General features: G+C 45.8%; 1 protein-coding gene across 18 annotated transcripts in view; it reads right to left on the reverse strand.

Annotated features, from left to right (window-relative positions):
* LRRC7 (leucine rich repeat containing 7) overlaps positions 1–17,660 on the reverse strand; it is a 491,902-nt gene that overhangs the window by 65,308 nt on the left and 408,934 nt on the right. For 6 of the 18 annotated variants that reach the window (XM_072754893.1, XM_072754888.1, XM_072754881.1 and 3 more), the window contains 5 exons: positions 16,991–17,102; positions 16,598–16,778; positions 13,219–14,899; positions 9,095–9,235; positions 784–903 (listed from right to left, as the gene is read on the reverse strand). In XM_072754893.1, coding sequence (XP_072610994.1) covers positions 784–903; positions 9,095–9,235; positions 13,219–14,899; positions 16,598–16,778; positions 16,991–17,102 — 2,235 coding nt within the window. The remainder of the gene's footprint in view (positions 1–783; positions 904–9,094; positions 9,236–13,218; positions 14,900–16,597; positions 16,779–16,990; positions 17,103–17,660) is intronic. The other 12 variants (XM_072754894.1, XM_072754890.1, XM_072754882.1 and 9 more) reach the window with 7 other exon arrangements.

Consider the following 17,660-nt stretch of genomic DNA (forward strand, 5'->3'; position numbering starts at 1 on the left):
ATTTCTGGTTGCCAAAAATATTTAGTTTTTAAAAATATTTATTTACTATTCCAACTCCCTTTGTATTTTACCATTCTTTTGTATTGTGCTGTATGTCTTTTCTTATTGAGTATATGAGTTTAAAAAAATATATTCTGGAATACCCATCCCTTGTTCCTCATATATGTTGCGATCATCTTGTGCTTTTCTTTTCATTCCCTTCACGGCAGTTTAACAGGTGGTATTATAATTACCTACTTACCACTTAGGCTACCTCAGTAGACTAAAAGGTCTTCGAGGTAAGACACCATCTTACTCATTTTTGTTCCCCAGTATCTAGCAAGTGCTCAATACATAGCTGAGTACATACAGTTGCTCAATAAGGAGTTATTGAATGAATGGGTGAATGAGCTGCTGTGACTTTAAAAATGGTCAATCAACCTTTTCTAGTCAAATTTCATTTTACACAAACTGGCTACACACCATACTGCTGAGATAAAGAGGGTCATTCCTGTACTTGCACTTTGAAGGTGGGAGCCCGGCACTGGTAAGAGGTGATAGTACCTGCAGAGAGGTGGCAGGATATTGTCTACAAAAATTTGTTCCCAACTCTGAACATTTGGGAGTGTTCATTTCTCATTCTTTTCGATGTACCTATAGTTAACTAGACTCCCTATACTGGGATAATATTTAGCCTAAATTTATTACAAAATTAGAAATGATGCTAAGACACAAGATATGGATTACATATTACAATGGATGCACAGGTTTCATGGGTTGTGTCATTAATTTGAAATTGGTTACCTTTTTAGTAATGGTGTCCGGAGGTACATCCCGCCTCCCAAGAGGATAAGGATTCCATTGGCCACTAGGAGATACATCTTCTTGTCCATTGTCTAAAATGTTGCTTTGCTGGGACGGGGTCTATTGCGAAAATGGTATGGCATTCTTTAGTGATGTAATAGAAGTTTATCATAGTTTTCTGAAAAGAGTCCCTAGTAACTATGATAAGATTAATTTTGCTTAATTGCAGCAAAACAAATATCCTGAACTGGAAGTATTATTATACACTATTTACCCCATAAGAATTCTAAATTGACAGCTTTTGGACGCAGTGAGAAATTCAATTAAAATAACCACCTTAGAGTTATTTACTGAATTTTAAAGAAAAGTTTAGATTATTTACAGTACCTGAATAAAAAAATATAATCAGAATAACATCAACCAATTCTTTAAAATCACAACATTTAAAACCTGCTCAATTCATTTCTTTAGTATGATCTTACCATTTAGAATATAAGCTGAAACCATCTAATGCATAGTATATAACTTTCAATATTCCAACCACAACTTAAACAAATTTTATAAGGCTGTACAGATTCTGGTAGAACATGCCTTGCACACTAATCCAAAACAGTGTTAATAGTAGCATAGTGTAGATTTATGGTTCTATGACATTACCTACAGAATCGCTTTTAGGGAAATATGAGAGGAACATAAAAAAATACTGTGCTATTAGAATCACAGCATAAATAAATGACTGTTTTGATTCTGAATTTATTTATATAGATCATTTGTGCTTTAAAGTTCAAAGTCGTCATATATTTTAGCGGATTTACTGCTTATTACTTTTAATAAATAATAATAATACCCCCCTTTATTGTTATTAATATTAGATACTGGGGTGGGCTCGCTGGTCTGATCTGAGTAATAGCAAGTGATTGATTACACACCATCAGAAAGACAGCTCCAGCGGAGGGATACAGTACTAGTCTGTTTTTCCTGTGGAAGCAGATCAACTTTTCTGGAAGACTTTCTCCTGCCCTAACCTACAGGCTATCTAGGCACTCCTTGATTTCCTGGGGAAATCTTATGTGGGTGAGAAATTACGCTCAGTGTTTCCTACACCATTTTCTGTATATGTTTTGAAGGGTCCCTATGGATAAATAAAGCCTGGTTGGAGGGTGTATGTGCAGCTCTTCTGTGTGAGGAGCTGCCCAACCCCAGGAGGGGAGAACTGGGCCATTCTCGTCACAACGTGGCACAGTTGAGCTGCTTGGCAGCCCTCATCTGGTTACACAGAGTGGTCCTAGTCGTTTTTTCTTTTTTTTCAAAAACAATTATATAACCATCCAATCTGCATTCTGACTGCATGCATTTATAAAAAGGGATTGCTTGGGACTGTTTTAAAATAAGATTATGACCCTAGATGAAGTTCTCCTAAGGTCTCATGGACATAATGAAAAGTAAGGAGGTAACTCAATTTTCTTCTTATACTTTGGTCATATAAACTCCTTTCTCATGGGTCTATCAGAAGTGTGAAAAAAAGAGAAAAAAAGTAGTGCATCGAAGCATCAAGGTTAGCTAGGAATGAATTCACTTGTGTTTGTTTGAAAAATCCCATGTAGGTAACACATTTAAAGTACATACTACTTGAAAAAAAAAAAAAAAACCAGATAGCTACTTAATGCCTGTCTGTCTGTGTTCAAGTATTAATTTCTTAGTCTTTTCCTTTTTCAGATGAACATGTTTGCATATGCCCGCATACAATTTTTCTGGACATTAAAATATGACAAGTCAAATCATTAAAATTAAGCAGTTAAAATAGAAGTATTTAGGGTCAGCACTACTGGCAAGTGCTCTTTTGTTTATTTTTGGTTTAAATTGATGGTTTAAACTAATATCCATGTCATTCTGGCTTTATTTCTTTGCCAGTGAAGTAGGATAATGAATGTGTTCATCTGGCTAGGTGTGTGTGCAAAATCTATTTTTGAGATGCGGCCACAATGTAGTGCAGTTATCTTTTTCTTTTTTTCCCCCTCCATAGCATCCTCCTCTCCTCCCCTATTTCCTGCACTAGTCTTGCTTCTGCTGCCCAGATGTGACTCCCAGTCACAGAGAACAACTGAGAATTGCAGAATTCTTTCTGGTGTTAAAAAAACAAACAAACGTGAAAACCCTTTAGTCAAAAATCCTGATATCATGATGGTGTAGGCTCTTCACTGGTTTAGGAATCAATCTTTCTCTTTCTAAAATTAGAATTAGCAACCACACCGATTCTACATCACAGGGGTCAGAGAAAACATAAACATGCAGACACATGAAAAAAATCCTTTCACTAGACATCAAAATTAAAACAACTTCCTGAAAGCAATTTCCTTTCTTCATTTCAAGAGTGCTGTGGCCTGTTTGTTTTTAACAAGTGAGGCGCCCTGGGGGCTTAAGTTTGGAGAAATAGAAAGACTGTGAAAGCTGTTTATTAATGCTGGGGTTGGGGTGGTCCAAAAGAGAATTATACAAATGGGTTCACAGTCTGTCTCAAAAAATGTATAGCTATTTACAAAAAAACTGTACTTTTGATAAAGTGCTACTGAACTGTACATAGATGCAGTTGCTCAGTTGTTAAAATTCTTTAAAGGATTAAAAGGAACAACTGAAAAATATACCCCCCCAAAAAAGAAATTCTGTAGGTCTTTAAATAGTTTAAAATCATAGAGAAAATGGTCACTATGATTTATGAAAAATCAGAAATTATATTTGTTAAGAAATACACGAATGCTAGTTTTGCTGAAGGAATACAGTCCTGGAAATGACTGTGGACATTTGTAGATTTAACATTAAGTTTTGGACCACTGGGAATGACCATGAGGGACTACTGGAAGAAGTAATTTCTGATTTTGCTGAGACGTAAAATGTGCATGAATATCTGTGACATATATGCCACGGGTGTGAGTGTGTGCATGCATGTGCTTATGTGTGTCCATATGTGAGTCTGTATAGGTGTAGGAGTCACATCTATGAATAAATGGGCTTAGTGAGTCTGGTAGTTTTGCTTTGGTTAGCTAATTAGTGGGTGCACCGAATGCTTGGCAAATTATACGTAGTACATTAAGCTGGAGAAGTTATACGAGGGGGTATTAGCATTTGGCGCATTGCAAAGGTCTTGGGATGTATGCCTTAAGAACTCAAGGATCTGTCTCGCTTAGTAATTGGCATATAGTTCACGAAAGGCATTACCATGGATTCAAAAATGTCTGAAAAACAATTTTCCCTGAAGTATTTCTAGTGAAAATTATGGTTATTCATTTTCTGCATATATTTTTTTAAAAAATAGGTATTACGAAGACCAAGGTATGCCAAATTTCATAATAAATGGTTATGATCTCAAGGGTTGTAATGTAACATTTAGATGGTTTTTAAACCAGCATTTCACTATTTCATCTGTACGAGTCCTAACATTATTATTTTGGTAATTTTAGCCATTGTCCATGAGGACTTATGTGGATTTACAGGTTGGAGGTTTTTTTTCATAATTAGAAGGATAAGTGAATCTTTCTTGAGCGATAGGTAGCCAATAATAAATGCAGCAGAATCAATAGAAACTACAGGCAGAAGTTGCCCCAAGGTGCTGCATAAATCTTGCTTTGCTTTAGGTGGGAAAAAAATGGAATTAAGTAAGTAACCTTTGAGATTAGGGTGAATAAATGCATAGCAAACGTTGCTACCATTTGACCCTGAGTCATCTGCATAGATGCAGTAAGAAAGGGCAGAAGAAATTTTAAGATAATTTAGGTGCACACATTTCTATCCCATTTTCTCTAATCCAAAAAGATAGTGTATCAACTAATAAAACACATAGCAAGGCCATTTTCTTCCAGGCAAAATTCTACGAAAAGATGATTTAATACATATATTTCCATAATTTCAACTCCCCTGCCCCTGGAAGTGTGATTTATATTAGTGTCTGTTGCAATATGCCAATAAGCAGTGGGCGCTGCACTGTGATACGAGGTGGTGGGAGTTAGAAAGGAAGGAACAAGTAAAACAAGGTGTCAGCTCCTCCAGCATGGGGAGATGGAAGCGACCCCACTCTACTGGGGTTTCTTCCCCAGCCCCACTCGTCTCTGGGTTGCGGGAGCAACAATGACCTAACCTGTGACTTTCTTCTGCTCACGGTCTTTGGCCTTTGGCCTTTGGCCGCCCTCGAGCATGTGTCTCGGTCATACGAGTGCCCAGAGATGCGGGTGGGTGTTGAGGTGCGGGGCTCAGCATGAGCATTCAGTACGCCCTGCCACCCGCCACCTGCCACCTGCCACCTGCGGCACGCGGGGCCTGGTGGGGGTCACGCTAGGTCCTGGATTGGTTAACGTGCCTGCTGTGTTTTCTTCTCTCCATCCCACAGAATCTATTTTTCTGGGTGATTGTGAAGACGATGTGAGAGGGTCAGTATGTGAGAGGGCGCTATCGACTGCGAGGGGTGGTGTTCCCTGAGGGGCCAGGCCTTGTAGCTGGGCGAGAGGGCTGCATGGCACAGGGGAGACAGCGGGGACCTGGGCGCCCCGCAGAGCCCGGCGCAGGCTCTGCCTAGACACGACCCCGGGAGCTGCGGGCTGCGACAAGGGAGCAGGACGCAGGCTCCGGGCCCGGACCATGCAGGGACACCTCCCCTCGGGAGGCGGGCGTGAAAAACCGCGTTTAAAGTACCTAATGGTACCAGGTGCACAGTAGGTTCCCAATAAATCCTAGTCTTTATACTTCTGGCAAAATATTTATTCTACCATTAATCTGGTTAATAAAAACGGCAATTTGAACTGACATTTTATGATATTATATTTCCGTCTAATGACATACAACTTCAAGACAATAACTAGGCTCCATTACAACAGAACACATCCGAAGAAGCACACGGAACCATTCATAATGTCATAGAAAGTTGCCTTAGATGCTTTTTGGAGAGGCAGCGAATAAATGATAAATGGATAAATGAATGAATAAATAAATGAATAGGTGGAAAATGCTAATAATGTTATGATTTGATCATTGACTTCTGTATCTTAAATGTTCTGGTTACAAGTACTATTAAAGTTTTTAGGAAATTAGAATAAACATCAATGAATGAAAACATGAAAGGAAATTAAATGTTAAAAGAATTCTGTTGTATTTCTCGACTTTCTGCTAATATCTTACCAGGCTTCATAAAATCACCATCGCCTACGTGATTTACTGTGTACAGCCCAGGAAGCCTACGTGTGGCTTGTAATCCGTGGGAAGTGTGTGCAGTACTTGACCTGGCGTGTAGTAAACGGGGACAAATCCGAAAGCTTCCAAGCCCGGAAAAGTCTGGGAGGGCCTTTCCTTTCCATCTACGTAAATATTCACTTTGCAAACCGAAGTAGAGATTCTTCCATCTTCGTTCGCAAACGGCTGTTTTCTTCATAGGTGGATGATAAATTTGTTCAAAACTTTTGAGAAAAAAAAAATGACGGGGTACGTTTGGTGACCTACACGGAAACTCAAACCAGAGAAACCAAATGATCCGCCGAGTGAGGCCCGAGCTAGCAGAGACCGCGCAAGCGGAGGTGGAGAGGGGCTCGGAGTCACGGAGGCGCCCTGGCCGGGTTTACACCTGCAGAACGACGGGCTCCGTGGGACGGAAAATACGAAAAAGTGCTCCTTTCCCCTAACCGCCAGAGCGGAGGCTTGACAAGCAGAGCGTGGGGGAAGGAAGGGTGTGGGTTCAGCCCCCCAATGTTCCTGGAGGAGCGGCTGCCCCCCCATGTCCAGTGCTGAACTGGTGATGATACGTGAAAATATTTATTTAGATTCCTTGGGACATCCCGGGCTGGGGGTGGCTCGCACCGTCACTTAGGAAATTTATAAATAAAAACAGCTCCCATATTTCTTTGGGAGAATGAACGGTTTCATCAATTTTATTTACTGAAAACGCTTGTTTATCAATTACTCTTATTTTCAACGCAGTTCTCATGGCTGACGAGCATTTAGAGACTGCAAAGAAATCTTAAACTGCTGATGCTAATTTTTATCATCTTAAGTAGCAAGACAAAAATGTTGCAATGGGTTTTGATGCATTTGTAAGCCCAAGGAAAATAATTATTTTCTCCCGGTGAGACGGGTTCAGGGAAACTGAACCTCAGCCGTAAGGCCTGTTAGGAATGGTCAGTGGAGCCAAGAAAGGAAAAATTTAAAAGCGGTTGCTCTAAGACTTGGCAGAAAAACCAAAGGGATTTTTGAATTAAAGAAGCTCCTCAGAGGAGCTGTGTCTGAGCACGAAGATCAAGGGGCAGAGACTGAGCGTGGAAACCATGGGAGTAAGTAGAGTCTGGAACATTCTGGACACATCAGGCCTAGTGCTGAAAGTTTGTAGGGCTTACAGTGATAGTTTGGGGCCATAAAATCCTTTAGGGGTAATGGAGTAATTGTCCTGTCTGTATCCCTTTTCCTCCCTTGCCTTCTCTTTTCTCTCCCTCTCTGTCTCTCTCTCTGGTGTGGACAAGAACATAGTGAGGATAATTCATCTTGAGAGGGAATCTTTCAAAACTTGAGTTATATTGGGTTTGCAATTGAAGGTTGCTTCCAAAGAGGATTCCTTTAGGTCATCTCTGTCCAACCGAGGAAGGTTGAAAAGTCTAAATAGTGTAACTCTGTACTATTTTTCTGGCATAGATTATTTTAGAGCTGCGGTAACCGTTCATGAACCCCTTTTCTAGGGCACCCCAAACAAGACCAGGAAAGCAATATGGGAGCACAGAGGTAACCTAATTTATATTTGGGGCCTTTGAGGAAGAGTGTTTCAAATATGTTATCACGTTTCCGACTCTGGATGAATCTATATCGTTCTAGAGATGGAGGAGGGAAAAGGGGCCAAACATCATGCGAAATGAGGGGCTCTCCATAGAATGTGGGGGTGCAAGCAACAGCTCCTTCCCCATCAAGATCTCCCTACGCTGCTAACTGAAGTTTGAAACTCAGCCTTCTGGTGTGAGGGTTGGATTTCTATCAATTGCCAAGCCCTCTGGGTGCGGGGCCTCTGAGCCGCGACGCGGGAATCCGTGAGGGCAGAGGTGGGAGCCCCGGGGTGGGGGTCGTGCTGGCCTGTCCTGGCTGCTGGGACCTCCCTGGATTCGTGTCCCAGTCCTGCGCTCGGCGATGGCGAGTGTCTGGCGTTTGGCCACAGGAGCGGTTGTGTCACCGACGCGGGCACCCCCGCGAGCCAGGCCTCTGTTCGTCCCCCACCTCAGGTCCCGCCCCAGGGGACCGGGGACGGGAGAAGCAACATTAGAAAGTTCTTGACTTTGTGATTTTTAATTTAGTTAGTTAGTTAGTTAGTTAGTTAGTTAGCTTGTCCATCGCCCACCCGCCGAGAAGCCGGCGATGGAGCGGCCTGGCCGTAACCGTGGCTTCACTGCTCTCTGGGGCACACGGGCCTGAGGCCTTGGCCTTGCACGTCGCCGGGGCGGGCGTCTGCTTGCTGTGTTCACGGCCCCGCCCTGCTGGCACCGCTCCCTGGCCCTCGGCCTGGCCAGGCTCCTGACCGCATTACGCGCGTCGTCGTGCTGACACAGGGTGGGAAACCGACTCACCGGTGGCCATCAGAATGTCACTAAGACAGAGGCGTCAACCAACCGAAACAGGGAAAATGCACGTGCTCAGCTGTGCCTGAAGAAAAGAGCAGAATGTTCCTTTGGCGGTGGGGGGCCTCTCCCAGTGTGTGTCGTGCGGGCGCGAGGCCTGTGCACCTCCTCCTGTGGGAGTCCGGGAGCAGGTGCCTGCTGGCCAGGCCGCCAAGCTCTCCTCGTGCTGCCCCCCGGGGGGGCTCCCACCGAGCCAGGGGCTGCAGGGGCACGGGGGGCGCCGGCCACTTCCCTTCCCAGTGGGGCTCGGTCCCTGCGGCCCCGCCGAGGCCGACGCTAATCCTAGCTCTGCGCTCTGAACGCATCAGCGAGGGGGGACGGGGCTATGTCCAAAAGAGTTCAAAAGAACGTATGTTTACAAACCTACACACACACAAAAGAAAGGAGGACAGACGATAAAAGGAAAAGAAATGGGTCCTGAGAAAATGAGCCGTAGAGCAACTCAAAAAGCCATGGATCTGCTCAATCCAAAAAGCAAAGCCGTTAAGCAGGAACCCGAACGTGGTCGCGGCCCGAGCGCTCGCCAGCGGCTGAGAGCTCGGGCTCTGCGGTATTTGCCCTTGTGCTTTTTTGGCCTCGGAGTCTTCCGAGCGGGCTCGTATGTACAGCCTACACACAGTAAGTGAACAAACAACATTAATCGGCTTTGGTATGCTGACACATGTAAGGCAGTCCATACTTACTTTCTGGAGAGGTAGTTCTTGGAGATCAAATTTAGACTTAGTCTGCAAGTTTAAAGTCATGCTTCTGCCTGCATGCATTGCTGAAATACCTCCATAGGGCAGCATGCCAAGGTTAACTGTGTTGTGTTTGTAAGCAGCATTCTGAGTAGAGGAAATAATCATGTGACAGGGTGTGAACACATGCTCAACAAACTGATCATTACATGAACATGTTTAAATTCATAACATTTAACTTTAAGCGGGCAAACGGTAACTTTCCTCTCCACATGCACTTGGTCACACGGAAGCATACAGTCAACAGTGTTAGTTATGCACGTAATGGGCACCATCCAAACTACAGAGAAGACAGAAAGCAAGGGTACAGTCTGCTTTACATCTGCGGCTGCCTCAAAGGCATCCAACCTGTCTCTCGGATGTCACGACAGTCGTGACTCTGGACAGATGCTGTTCACTAGTCTATTAATTAAAAAAACAAAAAACAAAAAAAAAAACAAAAACAAAAAAAAAAACAAAAACAAAAAAAACAAAAAACAACAACCTCCAGACAGCGAGGTCTTATCAGATTTTGCCAGCTCCGAATCTCACGGTCTCTTTCACACAGTGAGATGAGCGCATACAAAGGACAAACGCCAGCTTCTAATTCTGCCTTAAAACAAAGGCACTCCAAGGTTGGAGCCAAAATCAGCGTCCTTCGTTGCTCGGGCTATAGACATAATTATAGGAGCTCAGAAAGAGAGCTGGTCAGGAAAAAAAAAAAAAAATCATTCAGCCTAACTATCGGCTAACTGAACTGACTGATTAATCGAACCAGTCAAATAAATTGTAGGTGGATCCAAAGTTTCTGACTTTAGCTTGTTTGTTTCTTAAAAGTCACATTTTGAACTGGAGGAATTCCATAATGAAGCTAAAAGAACTGTGATCTGAACTACGGATGCTCCTTATCCAGTGCACCTAAATACCTAGGGAGCACCCTGGTGCTACCCGCATGGTGCCTGCCCTCCCACGGGTGCATCTCAGGGTGTTCCAAGGGGCTGACAGCTAGTCAACCTTTCTTCTACAGAACTTCATACGTATGTCCCACCATCCAATAGGTTCCGTTAGCACAATCTCCACTTTCCACCTCTCATCAAAAGGCAGTAATTGCCAGTATTTGGCCCTTTTAAATAATTCTCTTATTTGGGGGGGGGGGGAATAGAAATCTACCCCAGTTAACTCAGTAAACTTTCTAACCACTCCGCATTACTGAGCAACAGCAGCAGGCGGCTATTCTAGTCGGGGGGCGTCGTGTGCAAAGTCATGACTTTCGCTGAGCTCAGCTGAAAGACTATTCTAGGCCTGGTGTGCTTGTTTGCTACGGGTCCTCGGCTGTTTCATCCAGAGGTTTCTCGTTGTCACCATGCCGAAGCTGGAAAGGACCCTGAACGTCTCACTCTGGCACCGGAATGATTAAGGTTTAAAATCACTCCAGCCTAGGCCCCTCTCGGCCCCTGTCGGAGAGTAGCGGTCTGGGGCACGGGGGTTCAAGCTGGACACTCCCTCGGTCTCGGTGGGACTGTGTGGTGGAAGCAGGAGGCCTGGGGTGAGGCTGCAGGAGAAAGCAGCATCTTGGGTCCACGGCGGGAGTCGGGGCTGCCTCTCCAAGGCTAACGGCGGCCGAGCCCCTGACCCCGCATTAGCTTGGGCCGTGAAGCCTACCCGGCGTCCGGGCCTCTCGGCAGTTCTGCCTTACGAGGGGCGGACAAGATCTGGTAGTTTCCAGTATGACTACTGGGTTTCCGGGTTTAAAGCCTCAACTAGAGGAGACACACCGCATCTCTGGTGCAGCCCGACTTCGGACGGGGTGTCAAGTAGCACAGCGACCTCCAAACTACTTTTACGTAAAAAGTCTGTGCTTTGCTACCCTGAATTCATCTTTTTGAGGAGCTGGGAAGTTTTAAGTAAGATTCAGCTTGAATAGCCCCATAATACGATGGGGGGTGGGGGGTAGGGGTAGGAGGGAGAGGGGTTACCGGGGGGGAAAAAAACAAGAGGAAAAACTCTCGGGATCTAGTGACTTGAAGCGATGTTCTGGGGTGACCTAACTCCTTGGAATTACATAAGAAGCTATGGAATATACATTGAAATTGCTCCGGAAGACCAAGGGCCCACCGGGGGTAACTGCAAACAAGCAGGGGGAGCGAGCAAACTCATCGAAAAGGAAAGTGTTGTCCCAGCAGCAGGAAACACGCCTGGGTTTAGTTTTAGGGACCTGGATCCGGGACAGCCCGGGTGCAGACTTCCGCGCCCCTGCCCTCCCCCAGGCCTGTTTTCCTCTCTCCCAATTCCTGCTCCAGCTAGAGGAGCAGCTCTGATCAAAGGAGAGCAACCACTGCTCTGAGAAACCGGCAAATAAACGATGGTACCAAATGCTTAGCATCTCGCCTTCTTTTTCGTGCTTTGTTTTCACTCACTCCTCTGTTGCCTCAGTTTACTAGTCAGTGTACACAATGCTCCGAAGAGCTTCTTAGAACCTTTCTTGACTAGTTCATCTTACCCTGTTACGTATGGTCGTGTCTACACGAGGCCAGAGTTCCCAAACTGTACTGTATTATTTGGCCCCAAATATTTTCGCCCTCCAAGTTATCTGTCTACATGGAGGGCATAGGTTGAGGTAAGGCATGGTGACAAGTGACCAGGTGTCTCCCACTGACAGCCAGTCATGAGGCTCTGATGAGGCTCCCTTCAATGGGACTGAGCACACCTATTTGAAACAGACATTCTGATGAAAGATTTTGCAAGGCAGAACCAATTTCCACATTGAAAAACTAACACCCGCCCCCACATTTAGCCGTTCACTTGTCCCTAAAAGTAATTGTTTTCTTGTCATGTAGACACGACCTACAAACAATATAATCATGTAAAAAAAGAGTATACCTGAAAACACAATATTATTCAGTATTAAGGAGATATAAGTGCAGTGACCTGTGCTTTTACCAGGACACCCAATAAAATAGTAAAACTATTGAGCGAAACTTTCTAATGATATATTATTACCCAGATCCCCGATTTGCACTAGGTATTTAAACTCTGGAAAACAAGAACAAAAGCCCCCTATTTTCACAGAAAGGACCTTAAGAATCTAAGATCAATGCAGAGCACGCAATTTTGCCCTCTACACCAAAGCCACAAATTACACTCGGTGATAATGGTCAATTGATCATAGCTCTAGAAAATAAAATATCGGATTTCTCTTAAGGAGATATGAACGGGCAACAAAAGTAATTCTAGGCTTTAAAGCAATACATATATACAAACTATATATATATATATATTTTTTTTTTTTTTTAACTCTCCTCAATCACTATGGATTCCGTGCTGTATTGTGACTCAGTCTGTAACTGAATTGGGATTAATTTCCTTCTTTCGGTTGCACTATCCACACAGAACCTGTACCCTCGCAGTCGTCATAAAGACAGCATCTATTTTTGTTGCCTATCGTATGCTCTGAACGTAGACATCTCTTTTTGTGTAAAAATCAGCGTTCTAAATGGCAGGATTCTTTTTTTTTTTTTTAATTAAATACAGTACCGTGTAGGAGGGCATTCGATCTCTGCTTATTTTATTTTTCTGTTTCTTGCTGGGAAGATTATTGCTCATTAGAAGTAATAACTTCAGCAGTCCCATTGCGGTAACCGTATGGCATGTAGTAAGCACGTTGGGCCTGCCTTTGCTGTAAGCGAGTCTGTGCAGGAAGGGGCTGAGATACCCACTTCGTATAGATTCAATCGAAATCAGACTCTTTGGGTCACTAGAGAGCAGTTGTGCGTCCTAGGAGGGGCATCCGCCTCAACGGCCGGCAAGCAACTGAAGCGCCAGCCCACGTAATGGAGTCGGGTTCTTTGTCCCTAGCAATACTTAGGCTCGATTTGCTAAGTCATGCACCTACGGGTCAGGGACTCTGGAAGAGCATTAAACAATACCCACGAGAGACTCTTATGATCAATTGCCCCGCAACAGAGAGAGACAGAAAATGCTCATCATCTATCCGGTCATGTAGTTCATGCTTCACTACATGTGCTGAGAAAGGCCGATCAAGGAAAACTAAAGGCAGGAGGGATATTCTTACAGAGAAATGCCAGACATACCCTGTCTAACCTTCTAGCTTCTATATGTCTAAGCAGCTGTTGTCTCCAGTCTGCAGGCATTTTACCACAGCTCTCCTCTCCTTTCACAGGAGTGGGCCTCGTCTTTATATCACTGTTATCTGATGGCTTGTCACCATAGTTACCCAAGTTATAGTCAGATGGTATTTTTTCCAAAAGAGCTGCCATAGTAGGCCTAGCTGAGACTGGCCTGGTTTGGGAGGCCCCGTAACTCTCTGTACTGTAGCTTCTCGCAGACAACGGCCTCCTCTGGGTAAGGTTTTTAACCGGAAAACTTCCCGCCTGAGCTTTCACTTCTTGGTATGAAGGGTGTTCATCTTCGTACCTGCCATTCCTTTTCAGGAACTGGGACTCAGTCACTGAAACGCTGCTTTGGCGATCCGGCCCCCCCCTATACGGGGGCCTGCCGTACCTCTCGGGCGGAGGCAGCTCCTGAGGTTCACTGACCCTGCGGAACATGGCCATTTCCGTGGAGCTGGCCAGGGAGTCGGCCCTCCTCAGGAAGCCCGCCCTGGCGCCCTGGCTGGCAAACTGGGCGCTCGCCACAGCGTCCTCGCTGACCGACGGCTGCGAGAAGGAGAACACTTGCTCCACCGGCGGGTAACCTCTGTAGGCTCTGGGACTGACCAGGTCCTTGGCCGCGCTCCTGCCGGGCTGCTGCACGTACTCAGAACTGTGCGGGAAGGGGGGCGGCAGCCTCTTGTCGGCCTTCACTTCCACCGCTCCTTGGGGGTTGAAGCTTTGGTCAAACTGATAGACCTTTTTAGTCATGGAGGCTTTCTGCTGCTGGGGCCCTTTGCTGCTCCCGTACGTGAGCAGCTCGTCGTCCAGCATGGGGACCGACTGGCTTCGCGACATGCTGGACATGCCGTGCTCCGGCCCCAGCAGCTTGTCCGGCCGCTCGTGGCTGCCCAGGTGGTCGCTCCCGGCAGCATAGTTTTCCAGGGGGATGTTGTACACCTTGTACGTGCCGATGTCGATCTCATCGATACTCTGCGACTTCTTGAACTTGTTGGACTTGATGTCCTTCAGCAGCGGGGAGAGCCGCTCTGTGCTTTTGCTGATGGAAACGACGCCTTTGGACGCCTCCGGGCGGCAGTGGATCTGGGAGAAGACGCTGCTGAGACTCCTGTTGGGGTTGGGGTCGTGATAGTCCCACGGCGCCCCCGGGGAGAACGGGCCCGGGAGCTCAGCGGGGTCCTTGACGTGCTCCTTCCTGTCGGGCAGCGGGCTGCTGGAGGGGGTGGCCTCCAGTTTGGAGGGGAAAGCGGTCCTGTCTTCGAAGGGGCTAGGGGTCCTGGTCCAGTTCTGCCAAGGGTTGGAAGGAGGCACCTCCGTCTCCGGCGTGTGTCTGTGCGCCGCCTGCTCCAGTTCCAGGGGGACGCCGACGATCCTCTCCTGCCTGATCAGCGGCCTGCGGCCGTGCGAGGACGCGCTCCTGGACTTGGAGCCCAAGAGAGGGTTGTTGCCGGCGCTGTCGCCCGCGGCCTCCTCTGCCACGAAGCCCGTGTTGTCATAGTGGGAGCCGTCAGGCCAGTTGTCGGCGAAGGCGTCGCTCATGGGCAGCCGGTCAGGACGCTGTGGTAGGTTCCCCGGGGGCACAGCCTCCCGCTGGCTGAGTAATGGCTTTGAGTCTAGGGGCTGCGGGAAGGACGGTGCAATCCTGTGAAGACAGTGGGAGGGAGACATGAGAACCAGCAAGGCCCGGGCTTTGCCGGGGAGACGCCAAGCAGCGAGCGCCACGCGGCCTGGCCTAGGGGACGGCTCGCCCGCAGCCCCTCGGTTGGCCGGGCGGCGCCAGTCATGCCCCCGACCCCCGAGCCCAGCGCTTTGCCTTCCTCTGATTTTTATTTCCTCCTTGGAATCATCACCTCCTAACAGCGTGTACACACGCTACCACTGTGTATGGTCGGGCGGCCGCCGCCGGACCGGACACTCACGAGGGCCGAGATTTATTTACGTATTTACTTTTTCTCTCCAGGCCTGGCAGAGCGCCTGGCACAGTGTAGGTGTCAAAATACACGTTTGTTGGATGATACGATGAAAGAGAGAGAGAGAGAGAGAGAGAGAGAGAGAGAGAGAGAGAGAGGTCCTCAGTAGAGGTCCCGAACTTGTCTGATAATCAGAATCACCTGATTCTTGGTCCCCCTCCCTGGAATTTCTGGTTCAGTCTCTTTCCGAATTACCGGTCAAGGGTCTGCCTTTCTTATAGATCCTCGATCTATCTAATGAACCCAGACTGTCTTCAGATAACATTTACTTGAAGGCCAGGTACTGAAAACACTAAACCCACGGTACAGGGAGCACGTTCTCCTAGGATGTAAGTTATATTATACCAGGACTTTTGGTCATTGGCTTGTTTATACCAGTGCCTCCAGCATTTCTAGAAGATGCTCGTTTTTCTAGGTTTATTCTCACCACTTGCACACTCATAACATTGGATTATATATTTGCCATCAGCAAGAGAAACACTTTTCAGCGCTTTGGCTAATTGAAAAGTAGGACATTTAGGAGGAACCTTCCAAAGTACCTCATTAATCTCAGCTTCCATCACAAATAATGGACTTATAAACTGAAAGAGTCAAGATTTGTATCATGGGCACCGATAGGTAGAAATCGTCATCCATTCACTACCAGAGAATGCATCGCTGACACCTCTGAGGTTATCAGCAAGCCATGAGGAAGAATCATGGGCGCCCACACCACATGCTGCTGGATTTGCTGTTTGCACTGTAACCCACAGCAACAAGGCACAAAACAAGAGAATCCGCACTGGGTAATTACTACCTCACTGGGTCACTCTTATTGTGCTCTTTGGCTTTTGGCTTTTACCTGTGAAATGGAAGTATGGTAGAGTAGGGATCATTTTGGAAAGATTAAATGCTTTTGCTTACATCCTAACTTTTCCAGGTGGTGATAAAACGAGGGTGATGATGACATCGACGGTGATGACAGCAATGAGGATTTTATTGAATGTTTACTCCGTACCGGGCACACAGGTGCTTCCCACGCATCTTAGTTTATTCCATAAGCCCATTTTGGATGGGGAGATGCCCACGTGTGTCATAAATAAGTAGTGGACAAACAGGATTCTTGGTTTCAGCTTTTCAAGATTTCTGTCCCTATCATCTCAAACGGATGATCTCCTGCCATCTCTCCCTTAAACAACGGTTTGCTGTATAAAATGGATTCCTCCTCTCCTGGAAAGCCCAGGGGGACCGTGTTTGCTTATCTGCCCCTTCCAGCTGTCTTCTACACCACTCATGTGCTGAACGCAATTCAAAAACTAAGATCCCGTTTTTTAAAAAGTTGCTGAAAGTAAGCACTTGGGAACAGAAAGAAAGGGAAATTCTAAACACACCTGTTACCCCATAAAGAATTATGTACTGCATCTTTAGTTGTTGTCTGCAAGGACCCCACTTTAACCCGGGTGTTAGAGGATCCTGAGGAAGCCTGGGAAGGCGAGTAGTCTGAGTAAGTGCCTGAGGAAACACTGTTATTCAGACAGTGAGTTTTGTCAACTTCAGACTCATCAGTTGATTCTGAAACGTAAAGGGGAAAATGTTACAATGCTATGAACACTGACAGTAAGAAACACAGAAAAGCAAGTATGAAAACCCGAGAGCGTAACGATGTTGGGAATATATAGTTGTCAAATATTTCGATAGACTATGGTGTGTCATACGTTACAACTGGTGATTCATCATGCACATGCATTTGTGGCATATTTTCCACATCAGGTTCACAGTGTTACCTTTTTTGTCCTTCCCTAGCAGAACAAGTTTGGGTGGGTACAGAGGGGTCTCAGCTAATGAAGGGTGAAGTTCCCCAATCCTCATTTCATTAGCTGGATGAACAAAAGAATCCTGAGAGATATAATAATATAGGACAAGGAAAGTAAACATTTAAACATTGGTTAACCAAGATGGCAACATCTTTATTTGGCTCAGATTTAAAGATGGGGCTCTAGGATTTAAGTCCCTGTGGAGCACGGGGAGAAACGAATCACGTGTTTCTCTGAAGTCAGTACTAGGATGTTTTGTCTTTCTAATTTAAATGAGTCCATTTTGTTCATCAAACATTTTTTGGATGCCTGTTTATACGCCTGGCACTGTGCAAAGAACTGTGGAGTTTCCAAAGAAAGACAAAATGTCACCCACGGCCCATGGAGATTTACCATCTAGATGGGGAGATGAGATACATCTTCTAATTACACAGGACTGAATTAGGATGAGCTGTATGTGAGTCTGTGGTACGTACATACATGTGGGTGATATGTACACGTGCAGCAGTCTAAGGGGGGGTCTCCCGTAAGAGTTCTCAGAGCAAAGTCTATCACGGACCAACTGATTATTTTTTCCTCATCAGCCATGCTCTGCACAAATGGGTCCTCTACATCCTGCTCTTACTGCCAATCCCCCCCT

This window comes from Vulpes vulpes, chromosome 3 (genome assembly GCF_048418805.1).
Source record: "Vulpes vulpes isolate BD-2025 chromosome 3, VulVul3, whole genome shotgun sequence".
NCBI classification, from domain to species: domain Eukaryota; kingdom Metazoa; phylum Chordata; class Mammalia; order Carnivora; family Canidae; genus Vulpes; species Vulpes vulpes.